The sequence below is a fragment of the Syngnathus typhle genome, linkage group LG9 (assembly GCF_033458585.1).
Source record: "Syngnathus typhle isolate RoL2023-S1 ecotype Sweden linkage group LG9, RoL_Styp_1.0, whole genome shotgun sequence".
Lineage (NCBI taxonomy): Eukaryota > Metazoa > Chordata > Actinopteri > Syngnathiformes > Syngnathidae > Syngnathus > Syngnathus typhle.
In genome coordinates, this window is record NC_083746.1 from 7,445,978 (window position 1) to 7,466,250 (window position 20,273).

The window sequence follows — 20,273 nt, forward strand, 5'->3', positions numbered from 1 at the left end:
AATTGACTTGCATTCCTGATTTAAATTGGTATATATATATTTTTTTACCAGTATTTTGAATCTACCATTTAAATTTAGCAGATTCCACGCCTCCGTTCGTGCCGCGCACGTCCGCTTTTATAGTTACGGCAGAGAAATTTGCTTTACGGCAGTGCTCGTTTCAAAGTCTGCAGAGATCGCCTGACTTTCGCAGCGATGTGGTAAGTTAATAAAAAAAAACAAATAGTAGTAGAATGGAACGCACATCGTGGCTCTCTCTTTTCAACATCATTTATTTGCATTTGCATTCGTTATGAGTGCATCAACCTTAAGATCGTAAAGTACATTTATATTTAAAGTCTAAATATGCGACATGTATTGATTTGTTCGTGATAATATTGGTATTTAAAACAGTTTTTTAAAATCAAAGATTAAATTAGCAATGAATTATCCCTTAAAGGTCCTCCTTGCTTGTTGTCCTGTTCCTGATGCTCGCGAGTGATGTCATAGGGCAGGAGAGCATCAGGAAGCCCAACATAATTTTAGTGATGGTGGATGACTTGGGAATCGGTGACGTGGGTTGCTATGGTAACAACACCATCAGGTCAGTACAAATTAGTGCACATCTGTGGATAAGTACGTGTTACCAGCTTCCTGTTGTTATCCCTTGTGTGCCCCTGCAGGACCCCCAATATAGACAGGCTGGCCTCTGAGGGGGTGAAGCTGACTCAGCACATCGCAGCCGCCCCACTGTGCACACCGAGCCGGGCGGCATTCATGACGGGGCGCTACGCTGTCCGCTCAGGTTTCTTCATGACTTAATAACTTGACTTGTGCTGTTTGTCTTCATGCAGCTTCTTTTCAGGGATGGCGGGAGCAGGTGCGGTACAGGTTAACGTGTTCCTGGGGGGTTCGGGCGGGCTGCCACCCGGGGAGACAACTTTTGCCAAGAGGCTGCAGCAACAAGGATATACCACTGGCCTAGTTGGTGAGGACTTATTTATTTGGCCTACTTCCTCTCAAATCTACAAATCTACAAAGCCCTAGTGGTCTATGAGTGCATTGCTTCCAGTGAAGAACTATTTATTCAAGTGAAAAACGATTTACTTTGGTTTTCAAGTAGTGGACTGCATGCATGCCAAATTTGAACATCATTTTATTTTGTTCTTCACTCAATCACTGTCATGTACTGTGCATCCAATACAGGTAAATGGCACCTCGGCCTGAGCTGTGAGCAAAGAGGGGATCACTGTCATCACCCCAATCAGCACAGCTTCAGTTTCTTCTACGGCCTGCCTTTAACCCTCTCGAATGACTGCGCTCTTGGCATGGGGACGGACATTTTGAAGCACCTGCAACACACGTTCCAAAAGATCTCTGTGTTGCTCGTGGTTGGTCTTTTCACACTGGTGAGGAGGTTTTGATCCAAAGCATCACTTTAATTACAATTGTGTCAACTCAAAGTTATGACTTGTGTCTGAACACAGATGTGTGTTCGAGCTTGCGGCCTTATCGACATCAACCCGTGGCTCTTGGTGGCGCTCCTCTTGGTTAGCTTCCTTCTGATTGCGATGTGGTACGCTGTCTTCGGACTACTGCCCAGGTGGAACTGCATCATTATGAGGGACCAGGAGGTGGTGGAACAGCCCATGACGCTAGAGACTCTGCCTCACAGGTTGCTGACGGAAGCACAGAACTTCATCGAGAGGTTAGAACACTGGAAGCCATTTGGGAACATAGATAAGCTAGTGGGAATGGCTCAATCACATTTATTTTAAACCAAAGTCCAAGTCTTTCATTTTAATTGGATCTCGACTCAGACTCCTTATCTGATACAACGCATCATGGGAACTAAAAAAAAAAAAAAAAGTATAACGATGTCTACGCGGTAATACATTAGTATCCTCATCTACGAACAGAACTATCAATTAATTGCCTTGTTAAGTGCGAGAGGTGCGTAACAAGTTTGCTTGTCTCAAAATAATTCACATTCATTAGAGTTCAGTTTCAGGTTGAGTCGTTAGTGTAAGTAGATGTTATTTATTAACTCGCTAAAGCTTCTCTTAACAAAGGGGGCAGTCAACGACAATCAGTTTTTATTATCAGTGTGGATTGTCCAACGATATCGTATCTCCTTTTCTCCTCTTCAGGAATACCGATCATCCGTTCCTTCTGTTTTTCTCCCTGGCTCACGTCCACACGCCACTTTTCAACTCGCCGGCTTTCGCGGGCAGAAGCCGCCACGGTCGCTACGGTGACGATGTGGAAGAGATGGACTGGCTCGTCGGTAAGCGAGTTTCAATGAAACAGTTGCAAAATTTGGAATTTGACCAAATAATATTCTGAAAAGATTATCTACAAAATAATATTTTATATAATATAAGAGCTGCATTTTATGCTTTTGTGAAACTAATTCCAAAAGAAGGAAAAGCCCCAACAAGTGGAGTTAAGAAAGCTATGCAGCTAACTTGCCTTAATTGGTACACTGTGTTTATGTATATTGACTCAGGAAAAATTGTTGTGAAATCATAAAGTCATGATATATAAATAATAACTAGTACTGTTGTGTTTATGCAGGTGAGCTAACCAAAACGGTGGACTCGTTGGGCCTGGCTAACGACACTCTGATGTACTTTACGTCAGACCACGGAGGGCACATTGAGAGTTCTCATCCTCTGATTGGCCAGGGAGGAGGTTGGAACGGCATTTTCCGAGGTATTTGGCACCTCTCACAAGCCTTACATCAACTGTAAATGCAACATAAGGCTCCTATTTTTTTATTTTTTTTATTTTTTTATCCAACAAAATCGGTGATTTTATTAAGATGTGTTAAGTACAATTTTCACACTTTAATGGTCATACAAGTGTGTAACCCCCAGTTAATGCTAAATGAAAAAAAATATTTTACATTTAGTACAAGAATAAAACCAATTGAAGAAAAAAATGTCCCCTTCCGTTTAACCTTTCTGAATTTCAACCTGTCAAGGTGGGAAATTCATGGGGGGCTGGGAAGGCGGCATCAGGGTTCCCGGCATCTTCCGCTGGCCGGGCAGACTGGCAGCTGGGAGAGTGGTGGACGAGCCCACCAGCCTCATGGATCTCTACCCCACCCTGAAACATCTGGCTGGAGACACCCAACCCGACAGGTCTTGCTGATCTTTTTTTTAATCCATAACGTGATGATTCACTTAACCAAAACTATGCTCATGTGAGTTTCAATTAAAGGCCGTTAGATGGTCACAACCTCATGCCGCTGTTGGAGGACAAGGTGACTCGATCGGCGCATGAGTTTATGTTCCATTACTGTGGCAGCCACTTACACGCAGCACGCTGGCACCCACCAGACAGTATGTTCAAAAAGAATTACTATTCTCACGATCGTACAAATCTTGTGTTTGCATTGGATATTGCCACGGCCTAATATGTGTGTATTTTACTCAGGCGACTCCATCTTCAAGGTGCATTTCGTCACACCAAATTTTTCCCCCCCGGGAGCTGTGGGATGCTATGACCTGGGCACGTGCTCGTGTCACGGAGAACACGTGACACGACATGACCCTCCGCTGCTCTATGATCTTCTCCGGGACCCCTCAGAATCACATCCGCTGGGCCCCGAAACAGAGCCTCGCTACGCAGAAGTCCTCCATCGAATAACCGAAGCGATGCACACTCATCAGCTCTCCTTGGTGGACAAACAACCAAACCAGATGACTTGGGACAAGATTCTGTGGAGACCTTGGCTTCAGCCATGTTGTGGGACATTCCCTTTCTGTGGCTGCAAAGAAGACGCAAGGTAGGGGAAAAAAATCACTAGTGGACTTTTTCATTTGGAACCGGAAGAATGTTGTAGTTGACACTGTGTGCCTCAAGAGGGCAGAGTCTGATTGTTTTTGGAGCCATCAGGTCCATGTCATCATAGGGATACTTGACTGTATAATTAATAATTAAACATATATTTAGGTTTTGACCTTGTTTAGCCCAGGTCTCAATTCTCACCTAATTCAAAAAGTCAATTGATTTTGTGTTTTTTCCTCAAATGTGCATGGCAGAAGGTCACACCTGGATTTGTGAGATCCATGTTAAGTTTGAAGGCAATCAAGCCCAGTATGATTAAGGTAGCTCTGTTCAAAGGTCACATTTCCCTTGTCAGAGCTCTCCCAAGAACAATTTGCACTGTGCATTATTGGGATTATTTCTCAAAGGCAAGAAAGGCCTATTTTAAGAGTGTTCAGCACAAGGTCGCCTTAGTAACCGACGTACGTGTTTATCGTCATGTTCATCCACCAGTTCCCCTTTTGAACCTTGTTGATTCCACTTGATTGCTTGCGAGTGCAATACATTGTATTCTGTGATTTTCTTGTATTTTGTTTCCCAGTACATAACAAGTAACACGTCACCAATAACTCACAATGACAAAACATGTTAGATAACTACAAATTGCACATAAATAATATGTAGTGTTAACACCGGGCAGGGTTAACATTGATGTAAACAACAATAATAATATTAACCATTACATTGCTTTTAGTTTTAAAAAGGCACTTTAGTTAAGGTAAAATAAAATAAAAATTACCCTACTGGATTAAAAGGTTAAATGGGCCGTGTTTGTAACTACATGCTTCATTCTTATATGTTTGATTTGGAACATTTTAAATGTTAATATTTCTTTTTTAAATTCAGTCTTTCATGCACCATTAGTGCTATTTGGACCACACTTTGAGGATCACTGGTCTATGACGTTCAAGTTATTTGTCTCCAGGAATCCTGCCTAGCAACAAGTGCACAATAACCAGGGAGGAAAAAAATGAATTATTGCAGGGATACTTGTGATGGGTACATGCAGTGTGATATCTGTTGTGTTGATTTATGATGAATTATAGAGATTTTTTGGCCCCTTCTAAACTATTTAGACACAGAAGTGCATATATATGTGTAGATGTCACTGCACTTTGCTTCGCAACATGCTCCTGCTCCCCCTCCTTTTTTTTCCCCATATTTTGGCCTTATCCCAACATGAAAATTTGCTTAGTTCAGACTCTCAAGAAGTCAAAAGCGAGGCTATATGGAATCCCGATGGGCCTGGAAGGATACCCTGTGGCTCTCCATACTGTATCTTCACCAATAAAAGACTGTAAAGACTGTGTGAACCTCTCCAGCCTCAGTGTCATCATTCATCATCATCAGCGCTTGGCCCGTCTCCCTCCAGCAGTGGCTGACTGTCAAAACATCAGAGTTGGCTGCAGCAGAAGCCAATAATTGCTCTCCTTCCCTTCCCATCCTCTCCCTCCTCGTCTCTTTCTCCGCCATCTCCTCAAACTGCTCTCTTCATCTTCTCTCCTCCTCTTCCTCCTCCGTCGTGCCTGCGGATATTCAGCTTGCATCTGCAAGTGAGTCGGGGAAACGTCACGTACATCATTACATTAATCGTTGCAGTTCCGAGCGTAGTATTTACCTCCTCTGCCCCCGCAGCGGAGAGACGTGCCTCGGATCCACTTGAAGTTCATTACGGTAGCTCCTCTGTTCTCTTTACGATAAGTAAATCACACGGCCGAGCGTACCTAATAACGTCCGCCTGTGCATCAAAGTTAATGATTGCTGGTGGGATAGAATGTTGCTGCCCGTTCATCGTGGCAGTCACATGTGAGCAAAACACGAGCGCCATGGACACACACGTCTCAATGCACGACCAGTATATCATCTTAAGAGTGGGTGAGCCCGGTTGCTGCAAAGGTCAATGTTGCAAGAGAAGCCATAAAGCATTTCTGCAACACCCGCTGTGACACACACAAACACAGATCTGGAGAGAAAAGCGGAATAATAAAGGGAGCCTTGAAAGAGCTGCTTTGCGTTGGGGATGTGAGGAGATGGTAGATGTGCCCTGAGGGAAACAGCCCACATAACTTAGTGTGCACCAATCGAGTATTACCTTGTGAGCTTATTTCAAGCGCGGTACAATACAAAAGATGTGATATGAATATTTAATCAGCTATATCTGGCTTACTCTATGATTAATGAGGTGTTTGCCAGAATGAGTCAGTATTGAATTTGGTTGGGTTATTATTATCATTATTATTATTTTTTTTTTTACCTTGAGGCTTGTTTGGATATACAAGTGGGTAGGAAAAATCAAAACACCGCTGGTCAAATGTCAGATTTGAGGAATGAGACCAAAATGATTTCCAAAATTAGCCCACCATGAGTCAACTCGAATGAAACATAAATACTACAATAAACAAAACTCAGATGTGGTTGCACAAGCGTGCACACCCTCTGACTATTGTAAAGACTACACATCCCAGAATGCATTGCTCAGAGTCCTGCGGCTGTCCCGGACGGTTTTCAATTTGGTAGGACCAAGTTCAAAAGGTATTACGCTGTGCTACATACACGATTAAAACAAACAATACGCTCTGTAAACTTCTATTAATTTCTTTAAATTTTTTATCTTGTGCAGGCTAAGCGTTACAAGCACAGCAAATGTTAAAAACTTACCATAACTCATGCAAACATTTACTTCATGTTGAATTTGCAGGATTTGGCCTCACGTGCAAAATGTCCACCGTAAAAAGCATCTCAATATCATGCTTGAGGTTTAAAATAAATCAATAAATCACAAGGTACCTTTCAACACATGAAATGAGCTTCTCACTTTTAATGGCTAATTCATTAATAATCGAAAACAAGTATTTCAATATTAATATATCAACTATAAAATAATAGTATGGCTTTACATTCGCCTTGACAGTGGTGCACTCATCTCCATGTGTGATTACTTAGTGAGCATGTATGCTTTAAATGCTAACCTATGACATTGATGGACATGACTAATTTTCATGCATTGATACAAATAAATCTTTGGATAGATTCACAAGTCCCCAGTTCAGATTTAACGCCTGTAACTGTTTTTTTTTCTTTGCATGTAGATTTCAACTGACACACATCTGATATGTTCGTGTTCATGCTGGCAAACCATGAGAAACACGTAAGTAATTCCAAAAGCAGTGACACGGAAGTTAGTATTAATACATAAATAATTATGTTCCATAACATTTATTCTGCCTGCCCTTCTCTTCTCCCATTGATTTCATGGAGGAAACCTCCACAGTACTCCACTGGCTACCATCTGCAATTATTCTCCTTTTTATAATCACTGTATTGAAACAATTCTATTGATGCATATTTATTGTTGCACGATTATTAAAGCGCCCATGTGCTGCTGTACACCATTCAAATGCAGGAACACCCATTATCATTGTTGCTATAAACATACTTCTTTTGTCGGTTGCAGGAAATGTTTAGAGAGGTGGGGTTTGATGAGAAACAGATAGCTTAATAAGCAAGCTAATGGGACAATTACTTTTCAACCCCCCTCAAACACACACATGCACACACACACAGGCTTAGCTTATCTCCCAGAACCTTTTATCAAACAGATTTTGGCTGGGAGCGTGAGCTCATAAAGCTCTTCTGGATGCACTCCTTTTCCACGTTAGCGAAAAGAGTCCATTGCCGCAGAAATGATGAATGACTCTCGCTTATTGCGAAGGGGTCAGAGCAGCCATTTTAATTTGGGCAAATTGCAGGTTTTCATCAAGTAAACCACCTCAAATATTGGACACCTAATCTAGTACACAGACACACACACACACAAGCTGTATTACATCTCATGCTGCAGATGTTCTGGTAATGTCAGTCACCTTTTTTTTTTAAACAAAAGGGTGTTTAATGCGTGATGCACGGCCCGCATCTGTTCCCTGCTAGTGATGGAAAACCCATGAGTCAACGATTTAGACAGCTCGCATTTTATTGTACCAGACTTCCTTTTGTTAAAGCAAAACACTCCTTTTTTATAAATAAAGTAGGTCAGCTCGTCCTGTAGCACATGTTTGGTAGGACACTATGGAATTGAATTGTCATGTTGAGAATACTTCAAAATCAATTGAATGCACTTTTATGGCTTTAGGTATTTAGTGCTATTTCCAAACTGTTGGGAAATACAAAAGAAGAAGTGGAAATTATTTGACTGATTAGGTAAAAAAATAATATCTGTGTGTAAACACACTCTTTTTAGGTTCACATAATATATAGACCAAGAGCGATCATTTCCAGGAACTGATTCCATTGCGCAATTCTATTTCAATTCCCTCGGGTTCTAAACGTATTGGCACAAAGGCCAATATGAGCTCCACATTTCTGGTTGCCATTATTGAAATGGACGATGACGCTAAACCGAGTGGCCACCAGCCAGTGTCCCCCCCCGTTGATGTAATTGCAAAGGAAAGCAGTCACGTTGTAATAATTGCTCGTTGCAACGTTTGGCTCTCTTGTCATTAATGGCGCCGTCCATTCTGAGCCAAAGTATAAACGAGCACAATAACGGCGTCCGGGTGCACGAGCATACAATTTGAAGGCTGATTTGCTGAATGTCAACCAAAATGTTTATGTTTTCGATGGCAGGATGCGCTGTTAAGTGAAATGATAGATGTTTGGGGGCGGACATCTTATCTGGAAGGGGAAAAGACGGATGACACTAAACACTGAAGGGGCAGGAAGGAGGCAGCGAAGTATGGACGACGGATGGAAGTGTTTGTCATCGCCGGATGGGATAGCGCCACGGAGGAGAGTTCGGGGAGGGCATAATAATGACAAAATGCCAAGAGGGTAATCGAAGCGTTGGTCATGTTTACCCACAGATGTGAGAGGGAGTCGGGAGCCATGACGAAGAGGCTGAAGCCAGAGGGGGTGACAGAGGACTGAAGGGTCACTCTCTTTGCTGGGGGAAAGAATGAGATTGAGAGCTATTGATGTGGAGACGGAGGAGAAAAGATGAAGCGAGACAGCCCGAGATGGAGAGGGAGGCCTCGGGCTCGGAAAAGACAGGAGTGTGATGGGGCAAAGGGGAAGCAGAAATAATCAGAACCCGAGAGCAGCAAAGACTCGGGAGCAAGGGGTCACGTGAGCCGAAATTTAAAGTCCGCACATGCAGAAAACACTCTGCGGCCTTATTGAGAAGAGTTATTCTTCGGGGACAAGTGCCAGAACGCACCGGATGATTTGTCTTTTCTCTGCAAAGGGAGATGCACTCTGAGGGGGAAGTGAGAGATGACTCCACAAGGAATCAATAGCGAGCAAGAGAGAGAGAGAGAGAGAGAGAGAGAGAGAGAGAGAGAGAGAGAGAGAGAGAGAGAGAGAGAGAGAGAGAGAGAGAGAGAGAGAGCGAGAGAGAATCATATCATCTGTAAAACCTCGGTCAGCCCGGACCTGTCTATTGCTGACATATGGACTTTAACCACAGTGACTCACGTCCCTCTTCTAATGTTCTGCACCTTCAGCTGAGGACCAAGTATCACGAGCTTGGTGGAAACATGAATGATTTTGCTTAACAGAAAACTGTTAGCATTTTTCTATTTCGGTGTGCGTCATCGTTGTGTAAAGACGTTTTTAGCCTCGGTCAAGGCTATTTTCCAAGTTCCTCTCTTGTACGTTGATGCGAGTATTTTGGCAGAAATAAGGAGCAATTGCAGTTTGTTTGTTCAACTGTGTTCAAGCGAGCGCTAAAATCTGAAAGAACCTTGACATGACCAACACAACACACATGCATTCATCTCATGCGTGTGCACTATGAGAGATATTTCTTTTCTCCCACCTGTAGTATTTTCAATTGGATGGGATTTTCCATTCCTGAATGTTCCAAACGACTTGCTTCCGTTCTTAGGTTTGACACAGAGGTATTAATCAAAGAATGTTTATTTTTTATGGTTCCAGTGCGAATAACTGCACTGTGCCATACCGGGAAAATAAAAGTGTCCGAATATTAGCAACTAAGCATCATTTATTTTATCAAGGCATAATTTTGGCGCATCTTTTTAGATGTTCCAAGTGCTCAGTAAGTGTATATTACCCGAGCTCATTACACATTATTATTGATGGTTTGTTGACTCCTAGGTTCTTGCTGATGGCCGTGTCAGAGAGGTCACATCTTCCTCCGGGGTTGAGAACATGACGAGCTGAGCTGGAAACTGCGGAGGAGAATACGCTGAGTCATTTCGGTTGAAAGGAACACGGGAGGTGAGAGGTGGGTGAATGCAACCATCAAAGGGGTGACGTGAAGGCTGGAGCAGAGTGATAGATTAAGAGAGAAAGGGAGATGAAGTCTGGAGACATGGGAAGGGAGGGAGGCCTTATAAGAAATTTGCTTGTTAGTAGTGTTAAATTTCAAAAGATCTCAGACAACCCAAGACAGTGCCTGGCTTTTTTTTTTGTTTTCTGCAAAGCTGACGATAATTGTTAGCGGGCTGAATTCATTGTTGCTCTTCCCCTTTTAAAGATTTATTGAAAATAGTCAAGGTGAGCACATTTATTCAGATTATGCGTAGCAATCCAAAGTTCTAAAACAGAAGAAGAACAAAAGCAGAGAAGCCCAATAAGGTGAACAAAAGAAACGAGAGCTAACGGAATAGAAAATGATAAAATCATCAGCAAGCTTCACAAAGCTGCAGCATTCGGTTTGAACTGAAAAGGTTTCGCTTTTTGGAATGAGTTCTTCGAGGTTTGACAACATTCGTCATTCAACATTCATAATGTTTTCTTGTGACGAATAGAGACCATTAGAAGACACAGCTCTCATTATTATATGGGTACACTTCTTTTTTCCTCTTCAAACCGAGTGATGCAGCCAAACAAGCACCAAATTGACATCAAATTAGTAAGACACAATCGATTAATCGGCAGGGCAAGTAAATGAGTCGATTATGCGTATCTACTTCCGCATGCGCATACCTTGTGGCGTTCAGGAGGAAAAAATGCAGAATATAAATAATGCATTACAGATATAATAAAACCATAAACTTTTTTACTTATTTTCTGACTACATTGGTATAATGTAGGCCGAATGCTTCTAACAAAATAGCTTTTTGTATTTCGTATTTGTTAGTACATTGGAATGTGTTAGCGAGGCTGTTGTTTTCCCACACTTCAGAATATACTTAAAAAAAACTTTGGCGTATTAAAATGACTCACCGAGCTTATTTACTGCAATTCAAGCAAGTTGATCCGCTGTCTGCAGTTGCAAAGTTGACATTGATTTTCTCCGGCTTGGAACAGTACCAATCACATTCGGCTTCATAAAGTGACTGGACCACCAGCAAATGATGGTGAACACCTGCTCCCTTAACCTCCCCGACGTGTATTAAAATTTGTTGGCTGGTGATTCATCAAAAGAACTTTACAGCTAGAAATACAAAAAAAATAACTATTTAGCAGATGCAAACACTCATTGCTAGACAAAGGTTAGATTGAATCGTAACTGCACTAAAGGACAAAGTCTTATTGACATGGATTGTTTTATATTCTTTCCTATTAATGTGCTTGTGCTTATTTCTTTTTAGCTGTTTGTATTTTTATAAGTGGAGAACACGTAAACTCTTCATGGGGATCAACAAAAATAAATATTGGTGGCGATTTAGGAATATGACTCAGCTGTTGGAAGTAGTCCTTTAATCACTGCTCACAACATAAATGGCACTTTTTGATTTTAAAACCTTTCATTCTCGGCCAAGAAAAAGCAGTGATTATGCGATTAACCTTTCTCAACTTGTGCCAAAAATATTTCTTTGCTCCTCACCTCTCCCAAAACCAAAGCACCACTTAACAAAGTTAACAGAGCTTTTAGTTTTGTCATCTCTTGCTAAAGCTAATTGGCTGCTGGAACTTGCCAGAGAGTGGATAGTGATGATGTTTTTTTGTCATCACAGTATCAGGTTGCAGAAAAAAGCTACTCTTGCGCTTTCATAAATAATAAATAACGTTGACTGTTGCCCTCAGAGGTGTTGGGTGTTGTTGTACATCACGCAGCCCAACAGATGGTGTGGTTGAAAATGGCAAAAGATAAACACACCAGGCTGTGTGCTTTTAAAGGCTAAAGGCTAAATTTTTGTGAGTGGCGTAAATCCTGCCCGAGGCACAACTGTGACCACAAGCCGGGGGGGGATCTGCAAGAGGGTGGTTGCACTGCTGTGGGAGTGCTCGCGGCCGATTTCATTCATGGCTAATCTAAGCAGCGCCTTCCTTTTCTTTAAATGTGATGTCATAGTTGAGCAATTGCGCAGTCGATAAAAATAGACCCCAGAAAATGTTAAATGAAATCACAAATGGTATTAAAATGTCAATGAGCCTGTCACTCAAATGCTGACGTGACCGGGTTATATCAAAACCTGAAGGAATACGTTGACATATTTAACAACGTATTCGAATTGTGTGTAGCATATTGAATTTAGTTTCAGCCACTCGCGGCTGACTGAGTTTGGTCAGTCGAGTTGGCGGGCAGATGCTTCTGTTTGTCTGTCCAAATATGTACCGAGGGTCTCGGGGGATATTTCCTCTCCTTGCTCTTCTGACTCTGTTTGCATTTGTGGGTCGCGCTTCCCTCACCCCTCCACTCTCAAAACGGCTAATCCACTGGGCTATAGAGAGCATGATAGAAACTCCGTGTCCATAAAGTCTTTCTATTCATTTCTCTTCCATTTTCTTGGTTTGCTTTGGTCTGTCATGACGGCTTAAACTCCTCTCACAAGCATTTAGCAGGGGTTTGAAAAGGCACGTCTGAAATTAATCCTGTTCATGGGCAACAACTATATTTGGTAAGAAAAGTGGATGCTAGAATGAAGAATGAGTATGTTAAAAAGTATATTAACATAGTGTTCCTTTTATTTAAAATAGTCTAAGGACTTCACAGATTCTCACTCAAATTATATCTAAAAATAATCTGATTGGTTAAAACTGAAGTTTAATGTTGGTCTGAATTGAAGTGTACAGTTTAAAATAACATTCCAGAAAATAAAAATACTACAGCAACTGATAGCAGGTTAAAAAAAGATGCGGAGCTCTACCCACATGAAATATTTGTAGTGCTTTGTAAGGTTAGTTACATAAAATCCATTTTGTGTTGCGTTGTTTACATGACCTCCATTTTACATGGCAAGGCCACTTTGTTTTTATAGCGCATTTCACACACAAGGTAACAGTGTGCTTCATATAATTACAAAGCTACAATTTGAAGGCAAAACAAATTAAGATATTAAAAAAAATAAATTTAAGACTCGTAAAAGAAAAGTATAGAATAAAAAAAAAGACCTGATAAAAATGCCCCCACCTCTCCATCAACTGATGGCGGCTCCTAATTCTGAGACAAAATAAACTCTGGTGGTCATTCAACTTGCACATCATCATCGTCCACATTATCACCCTTTGCCATTACATCTGAAGCTGACATGTGGCCTCTCACTCACACACGCCATTGGTGGGCACATGCACAACGCGCACACAAGAGACACCAAGCACCAGTCGCGAGTTGACTCAGATCCCCTCCGGTTTGCTGACTCAGAACGCCATCCCGTTAAATTTCTGATGGTGTTGCCTGCGCTCCCGGCAGCCTGTCATCCACGTACAAACACACACACTAGCGTTGATTTGCCCGGATTCATCTCCTTGTGCGCCGCATCACGCTGACATGCACACAGATCATTAAGGACGCTTGAATACGTCCACGCCAGTGTCTGCTTAACACTCGTAAATTCATGCAGGAGCAGAGGCAAATATTAAATCTATGCAAAACAGACTTTTCAATCACACTTGACTTCTCATCAAAATCCTTGCCAAAACAGCCGTGCGGTGGTTTTCACTCTTTACTTGGTTGCTATGGACACAACACTGACATCCTGTTGCAGTGTTTTTAAATAAAATAATAAAAAAAGTCATTTAATTTATTACAAGGCAAACTACGACCACAGCAAACATGCAGTATTTATCGACGATGTCGAAACTGGGGAAAAAAAAACATCTTAAATTAAACTTCCCTAGGTTGTGCAGGTGTACCTAATAATGTGACTAGTGAGACGAGAGATTCCTGTATATGCAACCAGCTACATATTTAATGAAGTGCAGCAAATGTTTCCACTCTTGAGACCACTTTCAATAGTTTTTTAATTTAACAACTCCCCGCAGAGTAAAGTTCTTGCTAAACAGAAAATGGTAATCCTTGCTACTTATACATACGCTTCCTCGGCAAAATAGAGCTCAAAACTAATGATATATATATATGATGTGTTTAAAAAGTATTCACAGGTCAGGGAAACACTGCAGAATGAAGCGATTCATTGTGCGTTAGCAAGATGAGACGGAGGCGCTCAAATCAATATTTTAAAACGCTGCTGATGACTAAACCGCTCGCCAGTGTCCTTGATCAATATATTGTGTACGGACACATTGTAAGGAAACACAAAGTGTATTTTCATTTCGGAGAAACAAAGTGAGCTGTATTGATGTTTTTTTTTTTCCCTCGGGCAATAAATAACTTAAATGGTTTTCTTTCACCAAATGGCCGCACTAATCACCTTCCACCCTACCCTAAAAAAGCAACAAAAGATTCAGGATTTAGTATCACGATCAGGGTTTGGAAGTTAGGATTGAGACTGGTGTTGAAGGTTAAGATTAAGTGTTAGGATACAATTTGGGGGGTTGGAGTTAGTTGAAAACTGCAACATGAGTCAGCTAATCTTTTAAAAAACAGATGTTTGGAAAATGCTTCATTAACTTCCACAAAAACATAGCCTGTGTGACAAGACCCATCGCTGGGGAGTCTAAAATGCATCTCCTTGTCGTTCCCTCAGATGAATCTCTTCTTTTTATTCCCTCGCTCGCTCCCTCGCTCCCTCCCTCCCTCTATCCACCTTTTATGCTGTTAGAAACCTTTTAGCACTTGCACGAAACCTAATTTTCCCTACGATAAAGAATTAAGATGGCACAGCTGTGCTGTCACAAAGTCCTACAAATTTAATCTTGTGGAGAAATTATAGGGAAGCAAGCATCTGACTGCAGTTTAATCAGAAAGGGGATTCAATGTTAGCTGGCGAGCTCCGTTGAGGCTTCTCACTAAAGCAGCTCTGATTCCATCATGTGTTAAACTTGAAGCCCCTGGGCCCAAACTGTATCACTATTTGAAAATACCATATTGTACATTTCTACTACTTCTAATGGATCGCCATTAGAGGTTCTTTATCAGGCCCTGAGTATTGTGTGTATGACCCAGAAAAATTTGTTGGCATGTAATATACAGCATAGGTATCCAACCCGAGGCCCGGGGGCCGGATCCGGTCTGCTCCACCATTTTTTCTGGCCCGCCAAGGCAAATCTAGTGCTGCGGATTCAGCTTTCCTAATTGAATAACAAAAATTGTGCTCACTTAATAATGTTGAGATTGAAAAGTTTTACTAGCTTCTAATTTTTAATGACTTAATTTTCCATCAATGTATTATGTACATTTTAACTGGCTCTCCAAGGGAAAGCAAGGTAGCCTATGATATAAAAAAAATAAAAATACTGAATCAATCGCTCCCATCTCAATGAATGTTTGTGAGCCCTGGTGTTTAGAGTTTGGTTTTGTGGTCAAAGCAGAGGAGAAGATGGAAGTTGAGTAGACGTGTGTCAGTGGAAGTGCAAGGACATCTATACATCCCCTTTTGTAAAAGGTTCGCTAATGCTAAGCAGCTTTCGGTGTCCCTGCATCAAGTGCTCTGCTCTTTCATGTGATGCTTAAGTTTCCTCGTGGGTCGTATTTTCTTCGTCTTTTGCTTATCTGTCTGGGTCTATCTGTGCAATGTAGCCTCTGTCTGAGAGACAAACGTTACAAGATACACCATTACCGTTTTGCAGCCAATAATGTCTGTCTCCTCCAATTAGGCACCTCTATCTATGTAATGTTTTCCTCACTGGCTGTAGCCTCGTTCTCCTTGGTCGGCTTCATTTTTTTTCTTCTTCCCAAACGTCCCAGTCTCCAGGTCTTGCTATCAGGCTTTGACCTGTGTCTGACATAAAACAGATGTCTGCAGATCCCGCACTTTATCTTGTACTGCTCCTGGTCTGCAGCTATGTTCTTGCTGTGTCATCACCTCATTGCACTTTTCAGCACTGATATGTTGTAGAACCTCGGGATACTTAAAAGAAAAAAAGAATCCCTCCTTTCCAGAAGCTTGAGAAGGCCATTCGGTTGGCATTTTAGGGCATGACAAATGATATTTCTTTCATCAATTATCCCTTCTTTTTCCTTTTTTTTTTCTATTCATGTGCCTTGTGTTTTGTTTTCGTCGTCATTCCAAAGGTGACTTAATTGGCTGGAGAGCCTTGACAATTTCTTATACCCCTCCTTTCTCTGCTCTGAGCTCATCGCACTATCCAGTTGTCCACATTCATCATCGTTCCATTCACATTGCTCAAACAAGATTTTTTTTTTCATTCAACTCTCGGGAGGAATCCCATAAATCAAGCGCCATTGTTTCACATATAGCACTCTTGCATCTGCCGATTTATTGCTTTTTTCCCTCTTCTCCTCCCTCATACTTGTCTATCTCGTCATGCATTCCTTTATGCAGTCCTTAAATCCCGTTATCCACCGCTAATCTTTCCGATCCTAATTCACTTCTGGCAAGCTCACCTGCTGCAGGATTGTTGTCATGAGTCATTATCTCAGCCACCTGTAGCGTGTGCGACTGTGTCAACACGTGTGCACTTTCCATGCATTTGACGCACGTGTGTCTATATATGCAAAACAACTCATTCGAGGAATAAGAATTTTGAAATCCACAACAACATTTTCTCATGGCAGCATCTGTGAAAACAATCCAAGATGCTGGCTCCATATTTATTCCATCTCACTGCCTCATAGCCAGCAAGATGTTAGTCATGGTAGTGGATGTGTCTTTCCCGCCTGCCTCTGCCGTTTACAAGGAACATAAAGTCTGCATGGCCTTGCACGTATGCACAGCTCGCCATCATACAAATGACCTTCAACATTTTGCCTTCAGGCGCTTTTTGATGGTTCCTTTTGGGTCAGATATGGCAGTCACGTATCGTTAATTATTGCTCCAACCAGGAGATTGCCTCGCTGTATCTTAGCAGGAGACCGACTGACCATATTTCATAAGTCTAAACCCTTGTTCATTTTGGTTTGAGGCTTTCGTTTTTCCGCTGTACTTAGAACTTGAGTTACTCCGCAATTCCCACCTCCAGGAAATGGGCAGCTACAAATTAGAAGCTTGCAGATTGGGTTTCCCTCAGCCCCAGAGGCAGATGGTGAAAAGGCATGTTAGTAGTTTTTGTAAAAATAAGCCAAGTGTGAGTTATCTCAAATACATTTATTTTATTTTTGAAATTTTCATCATGATTCAAGCATGTCAATGGTGCTGTCTGTTTACCGTTGACCATTGTGTCCTGACCTCTCATGGGACATGTCATGTGGTGGTGGACTTTGGCGAGGAACTCTACCGGAATACAAATGGCATCATTGTGAGAGCTCCTTAGTTTTGTGATAGCCGGGTTCATGCCTGGTGCTATCTTTGCACCGGCTCTGCTCTTGCGGTAATCTTTGTCCCGGTGTGAGCACGACTTGAATGGTTAATCCACCAAGCATTGTGTTCCCGAAATGCTCTTTTGTTGCTTCCTATATCTCAGTCATGGCATATTTGAAAAGAGATGGAAACTCACACAGCTCAAAGCTAGCCATCTAAGCTTTCTGGTCAAATTTTGATCTCTCCATGGAATGCCGTAGGTTTCCTTTTTTTTTTTTTACGATTGCACATCTTTGATTGCATACTGGGTTGTCTTCCGGCTTTGTGGTCCAGGTTCCAGTTAATGTAGGCCATCCACTAATGTAGCTCATGAGTCATTTTTTTTTTCCTCCTGAGAACAGTGACTGCCCTGACATGAGAGCATCACTCACCATCTGTCCGACACACCCTGCACACTAGACACTCAATAAATCTTGAGAATACCTAAAACTAGTGAAACACAGCAGCAAATTACAGTGACATTTTCCGTGTAAAAATATTTTACACATCAAACTTGGGCAAACCAAAAGGAAGTCAAGTTTAGTACAAATATATTATGTGCATATATGAAAGGAAAGACTCATTTACTTACAGGTATGTAGTATGGAGGCAGTTATCTGTTTTAGCGTCATTGATTTGCAAAAAAATATATATTTTCTGTGGGATTGTTTTTACTGTGTTCTGTCTTTCATTTTAATTTTAATTGTTGCATTATTTTTATTTATTTATTATTTATTTATTTAGCAGGACCCTGTTGCGTCGAGGTGTACGTTTTTGCTTAGCTATTTATTTATTTTTAGAACTCTGGAGCAATTGACGGGCATCAGGGGCTGGGTAGATGTACTAACATGCTGCGTTTTGTATCAAAAGTCCTAAAAATGTCCAGATTTGCTTCAAGGCTCAAGGATGTGATGTCACCAAATCTAGTTTCGATCCTGGCTTGACTGCGGAGAATGAGTTGTGTTAATCAGACTGAGGCGCTTTACTGTGACTGCTGTCACTTTGTCTCGGGGTGATCATTTTGCATGAATACCAGAGGCATTAGCATCCAGGCTGAGCTGATGCATGGATTTTCTCTCTGGCCTGCCGGAGATGACACATTGGCAGTGACTGATAAGATTCATGATGTTCTTTTCGTTTAATGCTTCAATTTACTGATGTGATTTAGAGGCGCATCAGTGGAGGAACGTCATGATGTTGTTGTGATGGACTTGAAGTTTCAGTTCCAAGTTGTCGTCTCTGACTGAAACGCTTTCACGAGCAGGTAATTCTCATCTCTATGGCAGCAGAGTAACACACACGCACACAGCTGCGTGCGCCATAACACACCCATCTGAGTGTGCGCTCAGCAGTGACCAGTTGTCTCCCCTGGTGTAAAATATCATGCCTGGCGGTGAGGTCACTGACTCTCAGCTGAATTCATTTTAAGACTGACGTAAACCGTGTTGAACTCCTTCTTTAGTTTTCTTTCGTCTGTTATCATTCCTTAAGAAACATTTTAAGCGCCAAAATAATACATGATCATTTGTTGTAACTGTGAGGATCACCCATTTAAAATAAAATACCTAATTGTCAATTCTAGACAAATATTACAATTTTATATCGATATCAAGAAATCTATCTGGATACTAGTGAGTCTCCAAATATTTAGTATTCTTTCGCGGTGTGTACATATTTTGTATTTTACATCTTTTCCACGCAAACTTCTCTTTGCATGGATGAAAAACTGTCCGAGTGTTGGTTTGGGGTCCATTATGGGTTCCCTGATGAAATAATTTTTCAAGAGAAAATAGATTAAACTTTTGGTGAGGTATTATGATAACCGAGACTATGTCAAGTTCAATACCAACAAGATAACAGTTATTCAGGCATAACTGATTTAGTGCTGAGTTACTTGATTAAACTGCCTCAAATAAGCAAACGAGGTCAGAACAGTGACCCCGCCTCCCTTCTTGTAGCCTAAAGTCCTGTTCATTCTATTAGTTTGACGTAGCGACTGATGGATATCAGGCAATGATGATGGTTTAAGTTCAAGTGTAAACACAGCCGGTTTGAGAGGGGTGATATCACTGTGTGAAGTATGCGCAACGGGGTGCGTTGAAAGGCCGAGCTGCTGACAGGGCAGCCTTGACTCGAGGCTTTTCTTCTTTTGCACAGATGGGGAACCCACTGAATAAAACAAAAGAGATGAATGAAAGAAATAAAGGTTCATCCAAATGTGGCACATGGAGCTTTAGGAATATTCTAATAATATATTTGAATGAATGGATTTTTTGCAATCAATACTAAATTCTAAATGAAAGGCTTTGGAAGATAACTCTTTTTATTTTGGTCAATTTGTAGACACGTGAGGAAGTGAAGTGAAAAAGCCTGGCGTGTTCATTTATACGCTGGTGTGATGTTAATGAGGCGTAAAGGGAAACGTATTGGTTTCCAAATGAACATTAAAAGAATCGGAGACGTCTCAATGGGAAATACGCTCATCATGATCACTGATAGCAATTACAGCAGATAATCAGTAACAAAATGTATCTGGAAACAATTCATCCAATATGATGAGCTTGTTTCAGTGCAGTAGGAAATCACGTTGCTTCTCAGAGCAGGAAAGCTCGGTTATGTAAAAAAAAAAAAAAAAGATAGCCTGCTTTCCATTTAATTACACAAATGCTAGTTCCCCTTAGAAAGATATGAAATGATGGGTAATTTGTGTGTTGTTGGGAACCAGCGTGCACTATGCTTCATGCTGCTTATGTAATTCATTTCAATGTCTGTGGCATTATGATTTTCTGATCCCTATTTCTCCTTTCTCACAAAAATTGTCCCCCACCCAAAAAAAATCATGTTTCCTTTAATATATAGTTGAATATAACTAACTAATCTTTTGTCATACTCACTTGCCATGACTGTCCATATCAA

The 20,273-nt window shown here is 41.3% G+C and overlaps 1 protein-coding gene and 2 long non-coding RNA genes across 3 annotated transcripts; 2 read left to right on the forward strand and 1 right to left on the reverse strand.

Annotated features, from left to right (window-relative positions):
* Nucleotides 1-85: 85 nt before the first annotated feature.
* On the forward strand, nucleotides 86-5,130 carry arsh (arylsulfatase H). The gene is made up of 11 exons (XM_061287685.1): nucleotides 86-200; nucleotides 440-583; nucleotides 663-784; nucleotides 845-967; nucleotides 1,186-1,388; nucleotides 1,467-1,687; nucleotides 2,130-2,266; nucleotides 2,557-2,694; nucleotides 2,966-3,125; nucleotides 3,205-3,326; nucleotides 3,421-5,130. Exons 1-11 carry the CDS (start codon nucleotides 196-198, stop codon nucleotides 3,774-3,776), a joined length of 1,731 nt encoding a protein of 576 aa, XP_061143669.1. The 5' UTR covers nucleotides 86-195; the 3' UTR covers nucleotides 3,777-5,130.
* On the reverse strand, nucleotides 4,044-5,664 carry LOC133160105 (uncharacterized). Its single transcript, XR_009715813.1, has 2 exons — nucleotides 5,432-5,664; nucleotides 4,044-5,360 (listed from the first exon to the last, which is right to left on the reverse strand). It is a non-coding gene; the product is annotated as an uncharacterized LOC133160105 (long non-coding RNA).
* On the forward strand, nucleotides 5,151-10,048 carry LOC133160106 (uncharacterized). Its single transcript, XR_009715814.1, has 3 exons — nucleotides 5,151-5,366; nucleotides 6,903-6,961; nucleotides 9,925-10,048. It is a non-coding gene; the product is annotated as an uncharacterized LOC133160106 (long non-coding RNA).
* The last annotated feature ends 10,225 nt before the right edge of the window (nucleotides 10,049-20,273 follow it).

Bases quoted from the DNA above. Each gene is read 5' to 3' on its own strand.
- arsh (XM_061287685.1), top strand. The intron at 1,389-1,466 runs GTGAGGAGGTTT...GTCTGAACACAG, and splicing joins TGGTTGGTCTTTTCACACTG to ATGTGTGTTCGAGCTTGCGG. The intron at 2,695-2,965 runs GTATTTGGCACC...CAACCTGTCAAG, and splicing joins TTGGAACGGCATTTTCCGAG to GTGGGAAATTCATGGGGGGC.